Source organism: Desmodus rotundus, chromosome 9 (assembly GCF_022682495.2).
Source record: "Desmodus rotundus isolate HL8 chromosome 9, HLdesRot8A.1, whole genome shotgun sequence".
Classification (NCBI taxonomy): domain Eukaryota; kingdom Metazoa; phylum Chordata; class Mammalia; order Chiroptera; family Phyllostomidae; genus Desmodus; species Desmodus rotundus.
In genome coordinates this window covers 6,988,394-7,006,647 of record NC_071395.1, presented here as the reverse complement: position 1 = coordinate 7,006,647, position 18,254 = coordinate 6,988,394, and the positions used below count along the sequence as shown (strand labels likewise).

Sequence of the window (18,254 nt, the reverse complement as noted above, 5' to 3'; positions counted from 1 at the left end):
TGACTCATTCCCTGTTCATGATAAATACTAAGACATTGGCATCAGATTGGCCACCAGTCCACCAAGGTCCACATGCTTCAATGACAGTGACATTGCTGCAATAAATGATGCCCAAGAGGGGCCTGGGGAAAAAATGTGACTGTCTTTGCAAGTGGCTTAATAAGGAGTGGTTTGAACACTCATCTCCTCTGAGACTGTATATACCCATAAAAGTGAAGGGCTTATAAACACCTTTTTTCTTCCACATTATTTTTATTTGTAGAACCTGCGACAAGGGTTCACAGTAGGTTGATTTTGGTTGAATCCTTCCAAACAGGAGTGAGGAACTATGAAGAGGAAAACAGGAAATGAGGAAAAGGTAAAATAAGGCATGTTATTAGTTGACCACTGCGATAGGCAACTAGGGTGTGATCCCTTTAGGGACTCTCCAAGGAGCGATGTGGACGGGACCTCAGAATTGTCCATCCAAGGAACGAAAGACAGAAGTAAGTACCCACTGACTCCTGTCCTTCTTGGTCAAGTCTGTCACACATCCTGGGAAGCTGATGAGTGAGAATGGCTAAGTGGGTTTCTGAGGGTGGCCGGCACAGCTGAGGCAGCAGCAAAGTCCTGGCAGGGAGCAGGGGACATCCGGCACAGCCAGGCAAGGTGCTGTCAGCTCACTGAGTGACACTGGTTGCCGGAGTAAAGGGCTGAGAGGACTGGGGGTGCACCACAAGAGCTTTCTAATGCACCATGGGATAAAAACAATGTATAAAATCTGACAGAGAATTGAATGAGAAAGCGGAGGTGATCCTCGGGCTTTGAGGCATGAATGGAAGCACTGAGGGCTTATTGTAATGGCTTCATCCATTTGCTACCTTTTTTCTTTCTAGGAATCAGATTGATTCTATTCATTATTTTCTGTCCCAAATGTCTAACATTTTTTAAAAGATTTTATTTATTTATTTTCAGAGCGAGGGAAGGGAAGGAGAGAGGGAGAGAAACATCAATGTGTGGTTGCCTCTTGTGTGCCCCCTACTGGAGATGTGGCCTGCAACCTGTGCATGTGTCTTGACTGGGAATCAAACCAGTGACCCTCTGGTTCCCAGGTCCGCACTCCACTGAGCTACACCAGCCAGGGCTTCTAAAATTTGTTTTTTAAAGAGGAAGATGAGAAAAAAAATTTTCTGCAGCAAATATTTTTTTAATGTCAAAAAGTATTTTAGAGCTAAAAGTAAACATTTTCCTCTGGACTGTGACTTTACTGGCATGGGGTTGGGGGTGAGGGGATGGAAAAGCACATGAATGCACACCGAGCTATCTATTTAGGTGGTGAGAAGAGAGAATCAGCATGACACTGGTGAGTGAGTAAAACACTGGGAGGGAACGCATTCGTGCATGCTGGTAAACAAAGGAATGACTGCCCTTTCACGAGTTGAAAAACCATATCTGAAACAGCTATTACAAATACCCACTTTCAAATACTAGGTTTCTATAGGGCACACTGTTTGTATCTTATTAATGGATACATTTTCCAAAATTCTGTGGTTAAACTGCATGTTCTTTTCTAAAGAAAATGTTTACATAATATGTTTTTGCTTGCTTGGTATTGAAAGAAGGAACATCTCTTTATTTAGATGAAAGGAAGTTAAGAGACGCTTAAAAAACATCTAAACAGATTTCAAAAATACATAATACGTATAGAAAGCTCACATACCACAACTTTCCAATTTGATGTTTTATATGGCTGTGACTGTGATCTAGAATATTTGAGCTTTATTTTTTCCCCATGTTACAAACAGTTATGATTTATATCTGAACATGTGATTCAGAGCAATAGATTCATTCTAAAATCAGGATACTCTGAAATTTATGATATTTTTTGTACTGATAGTTATACATGCATTTATAAAATTATTTCTCAGGTAACATAATCATTCTAGATTATTTTAAATATGTATTTCCCATCCAAAATGGCAGACTGTTACCATATCAAATTAGTTAGTTACCATTGTCAATTTAAAAAATAATTTCTGAAATTAATCAAAGATGCCTAACCCTGCTGCCATGATATGTAATTACAGTACTGTTTGTTTTGTTTTTCTTGGAAGGGAAGCATTTATCTTACACCAGCTCTCTTTTCAGACACAGAAGATAATTAATAAATGAAAAAAGTTAGTTGATAAGTCACATTTAACCAGCACTAACAATTATTCAATGGAACAGCATAAATTTGAAGTGAACACCATTTTATTTATAGTTTATTTTATAATAATATTTTATTAAGATATACTTTACATGTAGTAAAATCACATTATCTTAAAATATATACAGCTGAAGGAATGTTGACAAATGTATACAGATATATACCATCACCCAGATCAAAATACAAGACATTTTAACCATCCCAGAAAATTCCCTCCTGTCCCTTTTCCAGGTCTTGGAATCCCCTCCCCCTACACTGAGCAGGTGTGGTTCCGACTCAGGATAGGCTGGTTTTGCCTATAATTGGTCTTCATATAAATATGATTATATAGTATGCTGTCTGGTTTATTTTTCTCAGCATAATGCTTCTGAGATTCATCTAGGTTGTTGAATGAATTAATAAGGCATTCTTTTTTATGAGAAATATTCCACTGTCTGACTATATGGATTATCCATTCTCCTGGATGGAAATTTGATTGTTTACGGTTTGGTGCTGTTATGAATAAAACTGCTATGAACATCCATTTCTCTTGAGTATATATCTAAGAATGAAACTGCTAAATGATAAGGTAGGTATGTATTTAACTTAACTAGAAATTACCAAGTAGTTCCTGAGTGGTCCTACCATTTTACATTCCTACACATAGTGGAGGGAAATTCCAGTTACTCCACATTCCCATGAATGGTTGGCATTCTCAGTTTTTTTTTTTCAATTGCGGCCAGTTAGCTATTGTGCATATTTTATAATTTTAGCCATTCGGTGGTATCTTGCTGTGGTTTTACTTCACATTTCTTTGATGATAGATGAGGTTAGAACCTTTCTATATACTTATTGGCCTTTTGTATATTGTCTTCTGCCAAGTACCTGTTCTTTTGCTCCTTAACTGGCTTGTCTCACCATTACTGATTTTCAGTTCTTTATATACTCTGGGTAGGAGTCCTCTGTTCAGATACTATGTATTTTGAATATTTTGTATCCCAATCTGTGACTTCCTTTTTCACATTTTTACTGGAGGCTTTTGATGAGGAAAATCTTCTAATTTTGATGAAGTCCAACTTATTTTTTTCTATTTAGGTGTTTTTTATGTTCTATTTGAAATATCTGTCTCCTTCAAATTATTGAGACTTTCTCCTGAAATTTGTTATTTCACCAAACACGATTAGGTCCATTTTTCTGTACGATGTTAGGTAGAGGTCAAGGTTCATATTGTTTCATATTTTTCCAGTTATTCCAACACCATTTGTTGAAAGGACTATCCTTCCCCTTTTCAATACCTTGGTGCCTTTGTCAAAGTCAATTGACTCTACATAGTTCTCTCTCTGGTTTCCCTATTCTGTTCCACTGACATACAACATATTTGTCTAAATTTATGCTGAGGTCATACTGTCTTCACTATTGAAGCTTAGTAATAGTCTTGATTCAGGCAGTACAAGTCCTCCAACTTTATTCTGTTTCAAAATTGTTTTGGCTAAGGTCCTTTGCATTTCTTTCTTTCTTTTTTTTTTAATTATATTTTTTTCCATTACCATTGAATCAGTGTGTTAATTTCCACCCCCCAAAAACCTTCTAGGATTTCTTACTGGGATTGCACTGAATCTATCAATCACTTTGGTGAAACAAACTAGGCGCTCCCTTCTCCCCGGAAGGGTTGGGCAGTCCAGACAGATTGCTCCTCTCCTGTGCTGTTTGTGACCCAGGCTCCTTCATCTCTCCACGCAGCTCTCCCTGAGGTGGCTCCTCACTGCCCACTGTCGCTAGTGTGTTACCTCAGGAATTCACTCTGCAATTCAGGAAGAAGGAAGGGGGAAGGCAAAGGACAAAGGGTGTATGGCAGCTGAGTCTTTCATCTTTAAAGCATCTTTTCTTGAAGCCCCACCGTACACTATAAATAATGGTTACATCTTGTTGACATGAACCGTTTTATATGGTCATTTCTACCTGCAAAGGAGTCTGAGACACTGTAGTTTTTGACAAGAGCCCCTAAAAATTAAAGTTCTATTAATAAAGAAGAGGGGAAAGTATATCTTGGGTAGGTGACTGGCTATCTGTATTAGTAATGAAGGTTTTTATGCAAAACTGCTAACTTCTGAATTAAGAATGCTGGAGAAGAACCAGGTTTGGTGGAGAAGTTCATACATGACCTTCTAGATGGCTTCAATCTCTGAAATATAACTGAAAATTTGAAAATTGTAGACCAGGCTGTTTGATGTTTGCAAAAAATAATGAGTATGTTCCACAAATTGTTTAATAGCACTAAGAAACTGGCATTTCTTTATAATAAAAGCAGAAGCTGCTACCCAAATTCCATTCCTTCCACAGAGTAAAAATAGTCACAAGACAGGAAAAACGGCTCAGTAAATAACACATGTATCTTAATGATGCCTTAACAGATGTGGATTTCCTGTTCAACTGAAATAAGTCACTGTTTTCTACCCATTTCGAAAATGGACACAAGATTCTCAGTAATGAATTAACGTGTATCACATGGCGTTCAAGAATACGCAAATAAGGTGTTCCTGTCTCAGGGTGGCTGAGGTTTAGGGAAGCGGGAAGAGAAATGATTTGAGTGGCAGAGCAGGGATATCTGGGGTAGGGGTGATGCAAAGCAGACGACAGAACTCACTAACATGAGGGCTCCTTGCTAAACAAGCCGGAGAAAAATGTTAACTTTGTAGATACAATCATCGACACACTTTCTACTCTCTTGTTAATTTATACACCATTTTCCAGAGAGATAATATACTTTCACTGACCTTTATGAAAATATTTATTGTTGAAATGTTTTCACGGCATCTTGAAAGAGATTATACTTGCTATTGATTTACCTTAAAGTGTATACAGAAGAAGTGATTGATGTGGTCATCTACTATACGCCTATAAATCAGGTTTCTCTGTTAGCCACAGGTCAGAGTCTGGTTGTTTCCATTCTTCTCCAAGCAGTGTGTTAAAACTGAAAGGCTTGAAGTATTCCAGACGATGGCTAAATGTAAAGAAAAAGAAGGTGGAAATTGAAATGAATCATGCGTTTGTGAAATAGTTGTTCTGAAGGGCTATTCATGCTGTCACATCTGTGAGAGGACACCACTCTATCTGAAGAATACCAAAGGTAAGACGTAGCCTGTATGTGTAACTTTCTCACTCTGGCTCTCAGACATTCAGCACTGAAAACATGAACCCCAATCCCAAAGCACTCTCCTCGAATTTCTACAGATAGCTCCCTCACAGCGGATGTCAGAAATAAAAATCAACCCTCAAAACCTGACTCATTCCACCTTGCCTTAAATCATATTACATTCTTATATTTAAGCTTTGATACAGTTTACATTAGTCATATAAACAATTGTTTTTAAAAGTTTCAGCTCCATTAATTAGAGGATAGGCTCCTTTGCCAAAGCAAAGGAGATGAAAAGAGTGTTAATCCTAGTTCTTTTCTTCCCAGGAACACCTTTAAACTATTGCGGAGATTTCTACTGGGGCTTAATGCAGGGAGAGAAAGGCTTCACTAACAGGCTGCAGCGGAGCTCAGCTCTGCAGGAAATCACTCTGCCTTGGCTCTGCCCTGGCTGATGGTATAACCATACTTTTTCCTAGGGTAAGCCTGCAATAGCATATAAATTGAGGAGCCGAATATAACATCACAGTAAGGAGCCTAAATATAAAAGGTATTAGGTGGTGAAGAGGCAGAGAAACAAGCCACTTTGATAGCAGGCCCTGAGTCCTGTGCATCTAGACGCCAGTCCCATGCTGCTCACCTGGCCAGACTGAGCCACAGCCATCAATCCCAGACGAGGAGGTTAAGGAACTAACGGTGAAGGCAAAGAGAAAAGCGGGGAGGAAGACGCTAGTTAGAAAGGTTCAGGCCTGGGAAGAAAAGCAGAGAGAAAAGTATGTCAGGCAGAAGAAAGGAATAGGCTGGAAGAGATGAAGGCAAAATAAACAGCGAGCAAGACAGGAGGGAGAAGGTAAACAGGGAGAGGAGCACAGCATTTTCCACGGGTAAGAAGGCAGGGAAGTCAGTCTGTCATGGCGCAGAGCCCACTAGGGTGTCTCTGTTAGGCTCTTCTGAACCCAGGCACACCAGCCAGCCATGGCCACACTGAGCACACCCAGAGCTCTAGATAGCAGGAAGCCCAGCGTGCCCCAGGACACCAGCTGGCTCTCCCCTCTAAGGGAGCAGAGCATGTCGCAGTCCCTGAAGCATTTACCCAGTTGGCCAGGAGCTGTGTCTCCCTACGTGACATCTGCAAAGAGCTGAGACTCAAACCGGGCAAGTGTAGGAGACACCTGGGCTTATGTGCCTGCTGCCCCATCTCTTGGGGCCAACATCTCTTATAGTAAGTCCACTGACAGAGCTTCTAGGGACCCCACAGGGGAACATGACTGTTAAAGGGAAATCCAAAGCCACGCGTCCCCATCAGGTGTTTACAGTTTATTCATAATACCATCAGTCCAGATACAACTTACCAATTGGGAGTCATTTTTATCATAGGCCATGTTGCTTAGAAACCTAGGTGACATTTTTATCCTTATGAGGTGACCAAGGGAAGAGAGCTAGGGATTTAACTGAAGGTCACATTCTCCAGCAACAAGGGAAAGAATTTATTAACCCTTTGTTCACACCAAGAATCTGGATGCCTCTGGCCATTCAGCTCCGAAAGGGATTCATAAATGAATTTACAGTACTTCTGCACCAGCTCCTGCAGTATTCACTACGCAAGACTTTTCTCACACTGCTGTGGAAACACAAGCACTGTACCTACAGCAGTGAGAGAGGCTGTCTGTCCACAGTCACTCTGGCAAGTGTGTTCACCGAGGACCATCAGGGAGCACAGGACCCTACCGGGCGCTTGTACACACAGGTTCTCTCTGAGCAAAAGTGTGATCACCCCTCTACCGAGAATTAATTAAAACTGCTCCCAGGTGGAATGTGTCTTCATTCATTTCCTACTTACAAGTCAGGTTTTTGTCCCGGTTGCAGGTCACGCTGAGGCACAGGGTAAAGAGCTTCATAGCTTCTTTTATCTTTCGACCCATGAATTGCAAATGAGTTGAACTTTGTCACATTTGGTGGAAAATAACCCCAAGGAATACAAGCTCTGCCCTCCCATTTGGTCTCTCCTCTGGACACTTGGAATGACAGAGCAAGTTCTTGCTAGGAAACAATATATGAAATATAACCGGTAAATCCAGATTGATACTTTAAACATATATATTAAATATTGTATATACATATATCTTCTACATTTAAGAATGTTGCCTTGTATTTTTATTTACTTACTTTCCACACATTTCTTCTTCCAGATAACAGAAGCACCAAATGCTGCCCATGGCTGTCAACATTAAAATTCCTCATGAGTGTTTGAAAGAAACAAGCAATATTTTCTTCACTATCCTTCATATCTGCAATGTGTGTATTTGTAACTAAATTTCCAAATAGTTAAAAAAGATGCAATACAAACGTTAGACAAAAGAGCCAGTGTGTTCAGTTACTTAGAAATGACATCTTTGAGTTTACCTTTTTCCAGACAATTATAGTCAAAAGCTACATGTGCTCAGATTGCTTTTATATTCTTTAAATGCAAAATTATGTAGAAAGCTTCAGTTGGTTAGATGATGCAAAGTGTGAAAAGGAGCAGGGGGAATAGCATGGTATTTGGTGTTTATAATAAAACCAGTTTTGAAAACTAAAGGACCCTAAGAGAAGCTGGCAGTAATTTCCAGGTCTGACTCCAACAACTTTACTAAAGGTTATTTCTATAAGAAAACTGTCTTGAAGCTCACTAGGAGGACAGAAAATACAAAATACAGATTGTCTAAAACTTTATTTGCCTGCCTCTTGTGTTTTTCCTGCTTTCGACCATTCGTTCAGGCACCAATGTCAGATTTTCAAAGAGAAACACAATTCTCAAAGGAAACTCAAATGAGAGAGCGTAATTGGGACTGGTCAGGTCAATAAGAGTCAAAGATGTGCAAGTGGTTACATGAAACAAATGTATCGTCTCTGGAAAAGATTGTATCGATAAGTTTCTGCACAGATAGTCTTTTGTGAACTTTTCAAGGATTTTCTTTAGCAAACTATTCTAACAGACGACAAGTATTCTTTTCCTCTACTTCGTTTTATTGTTATTATGCAAGCTTAAGAATATCCTGGGAGAAGTAAAAGTTCTTGTAAATTAAAACAACAGTATTCTTCACATTAGTTTCCTAGAGATTAATTAACTATTATAGGAGTTGACTGCCTGAAGCAAAACCATGATTCTTGATTATTGACTGTCCTGATATATATGAAACCAAACTACTCTAAGGATTTTAACTTTTAGAATTTATTAATTTTGTACATAATGGTTATTATTTATTATCTTAATAAAAGAGAATCTAATTATCCTATTCATCCAGTACTAATAGAAGCACCAGTTTCAGAGTTTATGAAAATAAACTGATATTTTTATCTAATAAAAGTAAAACTAAGGATTAAACTTTAGAATTCTAGTAGATTCCAGTATTTTTTTCTAAAGATTTTATTTTTTCTATTTTTAGACAGAGGGGAAGGGAGGGAGAAAGAGAGGGAGAGAAACATCAATGTGTGGTTGCCTCTCGCACATCCCCTTCTAGGAACCTGGCCGACAACCCAGGCATGTGCCCTGAGTGAGAATTGAACCAGCGACCCTTTGGTTCAAAGCTGGTGCTCAATCTGCTGAGCCACACCAGCCAGGGTGATCCAAGTTCTTTACTGTCTTGCAGACAAGTTATAAATCTATTTGCTTTAGCTTTCTCACCTATATGGTGAAAATAACCACCTAACAGGTGAAATTTTTTTACATCAAGTGACAGTTTAGAACAATTAATCATATTTTTCAATAAAAGATTTTGGGCCTGTTAGTTGGAAGGTGACACACAAAGATATACGTTATTCTTCTGAAAAGCATAATTGTGAACAGATTTTCCATGGTAGAGTTAGCAGAAAGACCAAAATAAGGAAAAGAAAATATCTATCATCTCATTTAACTCAATCCCAGGACTACAAAGGGACAAAGGCTACTGGATATTTGATACTGAGAGGCATTTAACTGTCATTTAAACTGAATAATCACAATACAAAAAATATTTCATTATTATTTTACCAATTTAAAATTTGTTATAGTATAGACGAGAGGTGGGCATGAATTAACTTTTTCACATCTACAGGACAAAAATTGTCAACCAGGTGAAGAAGGTTTTCCGGAAAATGGTTAAATTTGAACAAAGAGAGTCCAAGCTTAAAACTTTCAATGAGTCTAGGAAAAGCCATCTCTGATTTACCCCTGGTACTGAACACAGAGTGACACATTCAATAAATGAACGATGAATAAATGAAGGGATACATGAAAACATGTTTATGGAATACATAAGTTTTAAGTGTAATCTAGCCATTAAAAAAATTCCCTGAAAGAAACATTTTCATAAACTAGTTTAATGCATTATATGTTTCCTTTTATTTCTGAATAGCTCGTACATAATAATGCAACTTTAAAGAGTAAATAATGAGTTTGTGTTTTATAATAATTTTTCATTTTGCAAAAAAGAATTATTTTTTAATTTATTAGAAAAACCAAAACATTAGTAAAACAAAAATTATGTCAACATGACATTTTCAAACACTGATAATATATATAGGGTGTGGCAAAAGTAGATTTACAGTTGTTCACATGGAAAATAATATAATAATTAATAAATAATAATATAAGAATAAACTGTGCTTTGCATACTCTCAACTGTAAACCTAATATTACTCTACCCTGTTCTAAACATGTACTTTAAATTATACGTCTACTTGAAAATAAGAAATATGCATAATTTGGATTAGCATTTCCTCTATATTGTTGGAATTAGTGAGTTTTTACTATGATAACATGATTTATAAGCAAAAATCAATGTGTTCAAATTATATAGTAATGAGTTAGAAAAAAATTTTCATACTTACGGGCAAAGTTCAACTTCTAAATATTGTTCCGTAATGTCATTCAAGAAAAATGCTTCCACAACTTTTGAAAACAGAAATACAATATATTGAGAAATTTAATTTTGTTTCCACAATAACTAATTTCTTTATTCCTTTAGAGTATAAAATAAGTTAACTCATTATTTTTAATTATAGCTCTATCCCCAATAGGAAAAGGAACAGAGAAAATAAATGGACGTTGCCTAGAAATAAATCATCATCAAATTTTCCCATGTGAGATGGCCATAAATTAAAAAGCTGAATAAAGGCTACTGCTGGTTAGGCTGTAAAGAAGTCAACATCATCACACAGACTTTGAGCCTGTTTTCTTCTTCTAAGAATGTACCCTAAGGAAACAACAGACGACGGGAAGAAGTAAATGTAATGCTAGTCATCAAAGTATTGCTCAAAAAATTGGAAACTATCTAAATGATTATATCCTATTATGTAGGGTTGTTGAGTATTATTATATAGGAAAGCTAGTACATAAGTTACAGAATTTAGGTATTCTGTGCGGTAGACTTTAATGTAGCTATTAAAATCGAAGACACGATTAAATGTTTCTGACATGGAAAGATATCCCTGATATTGTATACGGTAAGTAGGCTACAGAGCAATCACAAAACTGGCAGAGAAGCAAACCTCTCAATGTATTAATAAGTGACGCTACAGAGAGGATAAGGGGCCAGGTCACGAAAAGTTTTATACAGAAATCATGTTAGGAGTAAAAGTTATCCCGGGAGGAGCAGAAGCCTGAGGAGGTTTTTAAGTAGCTGAATGATGAGTTTAAATTTTTATTTTAGATAGATCCCTCTGGCTTCCAAGCGGGAAGGGTGGACTTAAGGGCAAAAAGACCTGGAGGCTCTGCCCCAGCCGAGGTAAAAGATGACGGAGGCCTGACCCACAGCAGAGACTGTGGGAATGACGAAGCGGTAGTGAATTAGAGAACCATTTAGGAGGGGAGATTGGTAGGACTTAATAAATCCAAATATGGAGAGTGGGAGAGACTATCTTGGGAAAATCTCACCTTTCTCTATTCGGTGATTTGATGTACTGGAGTGCCACTAATTGAGACTGGGCGATTGGGGAAAGGAGCAGATTTACGAGAAAAGTGGATGAGGTGAGTTGGGGACTTGCTGAGTAGATAAGGCACACTGGTGTGTATACCCGTGGGAAGCTGACATAGGCAAGCTCTGTGTCAGTAAAAGACAACATATGTTAACATATGATAAAAAACAGACAAAATGCATGCTATACAGATGGTACAGAAAAAGTGGATGCTCATAGGGACTAGAAGAGTCGTCAAAGTTTTCTTTGAATAAATGGAGCCTGACTTAGACCTTAAACTACGTGTATTGCAGGCAAGGGGATAGAATGAGAAAGGTACACGAGTGAGAATATGCATGGACAGTGACATCACTGCCTTTTAGAAGGCAGGGGCTTTGGGCTGAATAGGAGAGCCCAACTCGTGAGTACCCTGAAAGTCTACAGGCAGGGTGTGAACCTTATCTTAGGGACAGTCGTGGTTTGTGATCTGGGCAATGGCGTCATTTGGTAGCTTAATTAAGAGACATAGGAAAGGAATCAGATAGCAATCCTGCAAGTGTAATTCTATGGTGTTGAACATTTGGTATGTAAGATCACTTGTCAATACATTAAAATAAAAACTACATTTCATGTTGAAGTGGATGGTGTTTCTGTAACAAGTAAAACACCCCAACAGTTCCATAAAGAAGGTTTGTAAGGTTAGAGTGGCAATCTGAAAATACTTAAAGACAAAACAGGAATGCTGAACTCTTCTTAGAACAGGTGACAGACGTAAAGGAAGGACACGCGGCAGCAACTGAGAGCCTGGATTTGTGATTGCCCTTTTTCACTGTTCTAGGCACACCGTGGAAGCCACACAGGTAACAGTGAAAAAGTGGGAAAGAGAGACTGGTGGGAAAGGCCTCACAGTGCACGTGTCAGTTCCTTAGAAGCACTCACTTCCTTACAGCAAGATAGAGGAACAGCTCTGGGAGAGGTTATTATACAAAGATTTATGTTTGCAATAAAATACAGCACTTCCACTCACCTTCATAATCCCACAGTCTGTTGAAAGGCTTCCCGGGCTCTCCGAGAGGGGCTGGAGGATCATTGAAAAACGGAGCGCTCACTTTCAACAGCACTCCTCCGTCCCCCGGCGCCAGCCCGACAGACACGGGCTCGTGCTTCACTGGGAAACCATCCCAAGTGTGTTCGACTTTAAAATCCATTTTAGACTCTAAAGAAAACAATATTAAAACACGCTCTTTAACAATATGCCCACATTTCCTTTAGTCAGGGATGAAACAAACGTTCCCCTGCCCAACAAAGGCGGGACCTGATGGCAGCAGAGTGACCAGACCAGGGTTTCTGTGAGTCCAAAGGCCATTTGTGTTCTAGCTCGTCGCAGACACCGAGTTCCACTGTACAACAGGTAGCTGGCTCCTAAAAGTTTTGAGACTTTAAGTGTAGACCCCAAATCATTTTATAAAACTGTAATTAAGTCCCCTGCAGAAATTGCTCATGTACTTAACAACTATAAGCATTATGAGTTTATATGTCATCCTTTGTCATTTACTGTACAATGTGCAGGCGTCTGAACTAGGACCACCCCCCCCCCGGGAACCAAGATCTTTATAATAAAATTCAATTTGATTAAAAAAAAAAAAAATTCTGTAAACCAGCAAAAGCACTGCTGTTAACATCTTAGCTAAAAACTTTTTTTTTCTTTTTTGGGGGAAAAAGGGATGCCCCGACCATTTAAAGGTTAGTAAACTTTAGTGTTGTCTTTCTTGGTCTCATGGTATAGATTTTCTTAGTCCAGTCCAAAATTTAAATGATGGCATATTCTTTTTCCATTTTCAATTGTAGAAAAAGGTTCAACCAAGCCAAGTGGTCATTTAACACTTAAAATGTCAAAAATTGAAAAGGCCAAGTACATGTGACACAGGCAGTATTTGCACTTTACATGGTTTCTCTAAGGATTAAATGGAAGGACACAGTATCATACTAATAAAGTTATATTGTGTTGAAAACTATAAATTGGGCATTTTATAAACATTATCTAATTTAATTTCACAAAAAACCTGTACATGAACTATTGTTATCTTCAGTACAAATGAGGAAAATGACTTGTTCAAGGTCACCTGGCTGGAAAATCAAGAAACTGAACCAATATCAGCCATGTTTTCCCAGATGAAGTCATTTCAGGAATCTGCAAGGAGATGAAAACCTTATTTTAGGAGTAGTGGATTTGCCAAATTATACTAGGTCCTTATGCCTTCCTTGTTCAGAAGATAATCTTGATTAGGAAATGATATTTTCAGACTGTAATTTATGTATCTAAAGTCTCTGAAGGCGTTTCCTTGCTTCATATGTTATTTTTACTGCAAGTAATAAAGTACTAAATTTTGAATATATTTATTTCGGTGAATGTGTATGGAATACCAATTATGTGTCAAGCATTGGGAGATCCAAATATATAAGCTTGTGTTACTTAATGAATCCAACATCTCTGAAAACCTTTTTCTAAAGTATGTAGCTTTTCCGCTCTGGCTGGTGTGGTTCAGGGGATGGAGTGCTGGCCTGCAAACCAAAGGGTCACTGGTTTGATTCCCAGTCAGGGCACATGCCTGGGTTGCAGGCCAGGTCCCAGTAGGGGGTGCTCAAGAGGCAACCACACAGTGATGTTTCTCTCCCTCTCTTTCTCCATCCCTTTCCCTCTCTCTAAAAATAAATAAAATCTTTTAAAAAATCAAGTATGTAGCTTTTTCTAATTTTCAATATATGCTAACAAACTTTAATATATACAGCCTTTAAAATTAAAAAGTAGTTCTGGTATTGCAACCCACTTGCAAGTAATAGCATTTTAGGAAAGGATAGGTTCAGCAATTTACATTGAAATAAGCTCAGTGAGTGATAAGACTGTATAAATATACACTGATGTGGAATTTAGTCCTGACTTGCATGGAATAAAATACCTCAATAATAAATTTATTTTTTTTTAGTTAAAATATGCAGATACTTTGTTCAAAAATAAATGTATAACCTTCTATCCCAACTTTTGGTACTAGTAAGTACCTTCTTATAGCACATAGGAAGAAATAAGAATAAATTAAAATATTAGAAATGTTCATTAAATCTGATTCTGGCACCAATATGCTGAGAGAATATGCTAGTCTCCTAACTTGGAGCTTGCCCATTCTTGATGATCCTGGCAAAATATAGCTCAGCAACTAGGAAGTTGTGGTAGATTCATTCATTCTCCATACATCCCTTATATCCACAAAAATGCTGCACATATTAAAGGGACCCCTATGCTATTCAGTGGGTTTCCACCAGAAAATGTTCCACTCCCAGCTTTCAGACAACCATCTCTATCTCTAAATGGAATTAAACCACAGTCAATGGTTAGCTCTCCACAAAAGTAAACATTAAGAGAAAGTTTACTCTTAGTACTGCTTTTCCCCACATTTTTAACTGCTATTCCTCAAATTACTCTTTCATCAAAAAAGTAAAATAATAATAATAATTTTAAATTAATTTTCATGCTTCCCCTGTAGTGCAGAAAGATCTTTAAAAGGAAGTGAAGGTTGAGAAAGGAGGCAGAACCTTGGAGCACGAAAGCTTAGGAGAGAAAAAATATCCACAAAGGTTAAAAGAAGAAAGTTCTGGAATGGGTGTTTTCTCAACAGTCTTTGCAAGGACAATTTCCAAATTCATTTATTCGCAAAATTTTCTTCAGTTTTCTACAAAAATTATTGTTCAGTTTCCATCCTCCACCCCTCCCTTAGCCCCCTCAATTAAAAGAATAAAGGAGAAATAAGGAAGTCAGGCCGAAAGAGGGAGAAAAATGTGCCTGTAGGAGCAGGCAGCTGAAAAATAAGTTACCAGAGGAAATACTAACAACAAGCCTGGACGAAGGTGCAAGAAATGAGAAGGAAGAAAGCATATCAAGAAGAGAACACAGACCACAGACCGGGAAGCTCTTCTCAGTCCACTTGGCTCCTCCTTCCAGCGGGATCACTGGAGAGGGCTCAGCCTTAGGTCCCGCCCAGGGCCTATGCAATCTGGGGAGGGGCTTGGAGGACTGAAGCAGCTTTCTGATTTTCACTAGGAAAGAAAAATGTTGAAGGACTACCAGCGAACATCTGAAGACTTTTAATCATTCTGCCAAAAGTGTGAGTGATTTTCCAGGAGAAAGAAGAGTAACTCAGCAATATCAATCTCATGCAACAATTTGAAAATCAATTGTAAATTACTAAGATTAAAATAGAACATGTACACTGATAATTCACTAAATGCACCCAAAGGCTAACCAGTTATATAAGCTAAACCTGGAAATTATGTTACACTAGCTATAAATAATATTACCACAGCTGTAAGTTCTATTACTCCACTAGGAGGCACGGACATAGTGGTCGAAGATTGTGACGATGGCACCACATTGCAGGGATTCAAATCCCAACCCAGGCACCTTCCAATGGTGATGTCAGCAAGTTATTAACAAAGAATTTTAAAATAGCACCTACCTTAAAAGGTCTTTCTAAAGATTAAATTCGGATATATATATTAATATAGGTATATATTATATACACATTTTAATGTATACTATACATTATAACTAATAATGTATATGCATGTATATATTATAGTGTGCATAACTAATAATGTATATATTGTATATGCACATTATTTAGAACATGCTGGGCACATGGTATTCAAAAAAGGTAATCTATTTATTATTAAAGTATACAGGTTTGCTTAAAGAAAATATTGTTTTGTTCAAATTATTAATACTGCATGTTTCTGAAGCACTTACCTTTTTCTTTCTCCAAAGGAAATATTTAGAATAAGACAAAAGTAGCTCAACAGTAGGCACACACTTGAGTGTCAGGTACCTTTAAGCTGTGTGGGGCATAAAAAGGGGTTTTCTTTATTTTCCCAGAAATCTTGTATACATGGCACAACAAAGTTATTTCTTTTTTCACTTAAAACATGAGCATTGGCATCACCATAGCAGATACACAACTTTAAGCTGCCATTTTAGTGAAATGCACAAATGCTGAACAGATTAGCTTTCTTCCTTTGAGAGGCCCATGTAAACTCCACACAGGCCACAACTTCTCTTGAAAAAGGTCTACTAGAGCTGTGAATCCCTTATCTTCACCAGTTTTGCTTGTGGGGTTGGGGGGGGCGTGGTTAGGGTGGTGGCGATGTCCCTAAGGAGGGAAAGTAATTACAGGCAGCCACAGCGACCTGTCCAGCTTACTGGAGAGTGTATGTGTGATTTCAACAGCAGTAAGAAGTAAAAGTCCTAAAGTGTTCTGTGGCTGATTAGCAACTGTTGGTTTAATAGCTGCTGTACTTGGTAACAAAGAAATGTGGATTTTTTAATGGCTTTATATCTTGACCCCTTTCTGCAATAATGGAGCAGTTTTGTATTGCTCCATACATATTATAGAATGAAAACAGAAGAGGTAAAAGTTTAACTAAACTTCACTTTTAACAGTTTCATTTTTAAAAGTTATATGTAGAATATTCATATATTGATTATAAATTATGAACTTGCTTTCTTCTGAAATTTTTAATGTTTTACTCAATCACATGAGTATAAAAGATACTTTCAGTCCCGTAATCTTCACTTAATTACAATCTCTAAAAAAATCTACCTTATTGTTCTACTTGTTACATATCAGTTCGTACAATAAATTCATTTCAAAGTTCATGCCAGTGGGTATTATTGGTGCTTTTTGAACTGAAGTGGTTATCTACAGAAAACTAGCCTGAGACAAGAGAATTGACTGACCCTTGAGATGATAAAACATGATTAAGTGTTCTAAAATATAGAGTATGGTTCCGGTTGGTTCAGTCCTAACTATCCTAGCAGTTTCAGCATTTATCAGCCTACTTTCCTTCCTTTAGTGCCTGCTTCATCCAAGTCCCTAAGTATGGACTTACGTTTCTACATAGGATTCAATGTATCCAGGAAGTGCCCTTTGCTTTCACAAATACTAATGTATCTTATCAACTTTTAGTGTAAATGTAGAGTCAAGTTTATCACTACTTGTTTAATGCCAACTTAAACCACAATATGATAATATACAAGGTTTAAATGTAGGAGAAGATACAAGCAAGTCCTTAGGGAGTCGAAGAGAAGTTCATGAAGAAAAAGTCATACCCTGACTTTTCAAAGAAGGGGAGCTTGCACACTCCATTTCTTTTTTCAGACAACAAAAATCAACTGTTAAAAAGAAAGCTAAACTGAGCTACATCTATGACATGTCTGTTTAGTGAAACTACTCCCATAAAAACACAATCTAGTAAAAAGCACTAAAACTACTGGCTAGCTTCAAGTTAACATTTTTATTGCTAGCATTGAAATTTATTCCAATGGTAACTGTTGAAAAAAAAGATAAGGTTTAAATCCAGACAAAGTCAAATTTTAATAATGCGAATAGTAATGCAACCATAAATGTAAAGTTTTGCCTAATTATTTCCTTGCAAAAATGTAACTTTTGTCTTATCTTAATTTTATTTTTTATGGTTGCAAAGTTAGCTCTAAAGAAACAACTGCTGAATTTGCAGGACCTTTGGAGGACTTCTAGCTACGTGCCTCGTTGCCACACAGTTAAATATTTAAATAACAGCTGTCTCCTTTCTTCAAAGACACACGCAGGGCATCACGGTACTTCGTTTCTGGAGCTCACCGAGCCCTTGCTCAGAAATCCTCCCTAGGGTCAGCCTTGTTGGAGATCTCTAAAGACGCCAGTCTGGGTTCCCCCCAGACTCAGAACCCTAGAGCCTTTCCACCCACCCGCCTTGGGGAGCGGGTTCTCCCAGTCCAGGAGGGCTAAATATCAAAGGTACTGGGGAATTGAAAACATAGACTTAATGACCTACCTAGGTGTACATTTGGGGGTTTTCTTTAAAAAAATCAAATAAACAAATCAGCACGGTCCAGCCACCTGAAGACACAGGCTCGCCAGCTTTCCCGCCACCACTTTGCTAGCTCAGCTCGTCGTCCTCTGCGTTCTCAGCCTTGCTCACTTCTTAACAAATAGC

At 37.9% G+C, this 18,254-nt stretch overlaps 1 protein-coding gene across 7 annotated transcripts; it reads right to left on the bottom strand.

The window, feature by feature from the left end:
• Positions 1–2,226: 2,226 nt before the first annotated feature.
• C9H4orf33 (chromosome 9 C4orf33 homolog) lies at positions 2,227–18,223 on the bottom strand. 7 transcript variants are annotated; one of them, XM_045202794.2, is made up of 8 exons: positions 18,093–18,223; positions 16,012–16,097; positions 13,337–13,404; positions 12,241–12,429; positions 10,149–10,209; positions 7,467–7,518; positions 7,141–7,340; positions 2,227–5,168 (listed from the first exon to the last, which is right to left on the bottom strand). In XM_045202794.2, the coding sequence occupies exons 4-8, from the start codon at positions 12,419–12,421 to the stop codon at positions 5,063–5,065; spliced, it is 600 nt and encodes a 199-aa protein (XP_045058729.1). In that variant the 5' UTR covers positions 12,422–12,429; positions 13,337–13,404; positions 16,012–16,097; positions 18,093–18,223; the 3' UTR covers positions 2,227–5,062. The 7 variants fall into 7 exon arrangements, 6 of the variants coding, with proteins under 6 accessions (XP_045058729.1, XP_045058730.1, XP_024424745.1 ...); XM_045202795.2 differs by lacking the exon at positions 13,337–13,404; XM_024568977.3 differs by lacking the exons at positions 13,337–13,404; positions 16,012–16,097 and having other exon boundaries at positions 2,227–3,968; positions 5,014–5,168.
• Positions 18,224–18,254: the final 31 nt, after the last annotated feature.

Bases quoted from the DNA above. Each gene is read 5' to 3' on its own strand.
- C9H4orf33 (XM_045202794.2), bottom strand. From the start codon at position 12,421: ATGGATTTTAAAGTCGAACACACTTGGGATGGTTTCCCAGTGAAGCAC. The intron at 7,519-10,148 runs GTAAGTATGAAA...TAATGTTGACAG, and splicing joins TTAGAAGTTGAACTTTGCCC to CCATGGGCAGCATTTGGTGC. The intron at 5,169-7,140 runs GTAAGTAGGAAA...CTTTACATTTAG, and splicing joins CCGGGACAAAAACCTGACTT to CCATCGTCTGGAATACTTCA.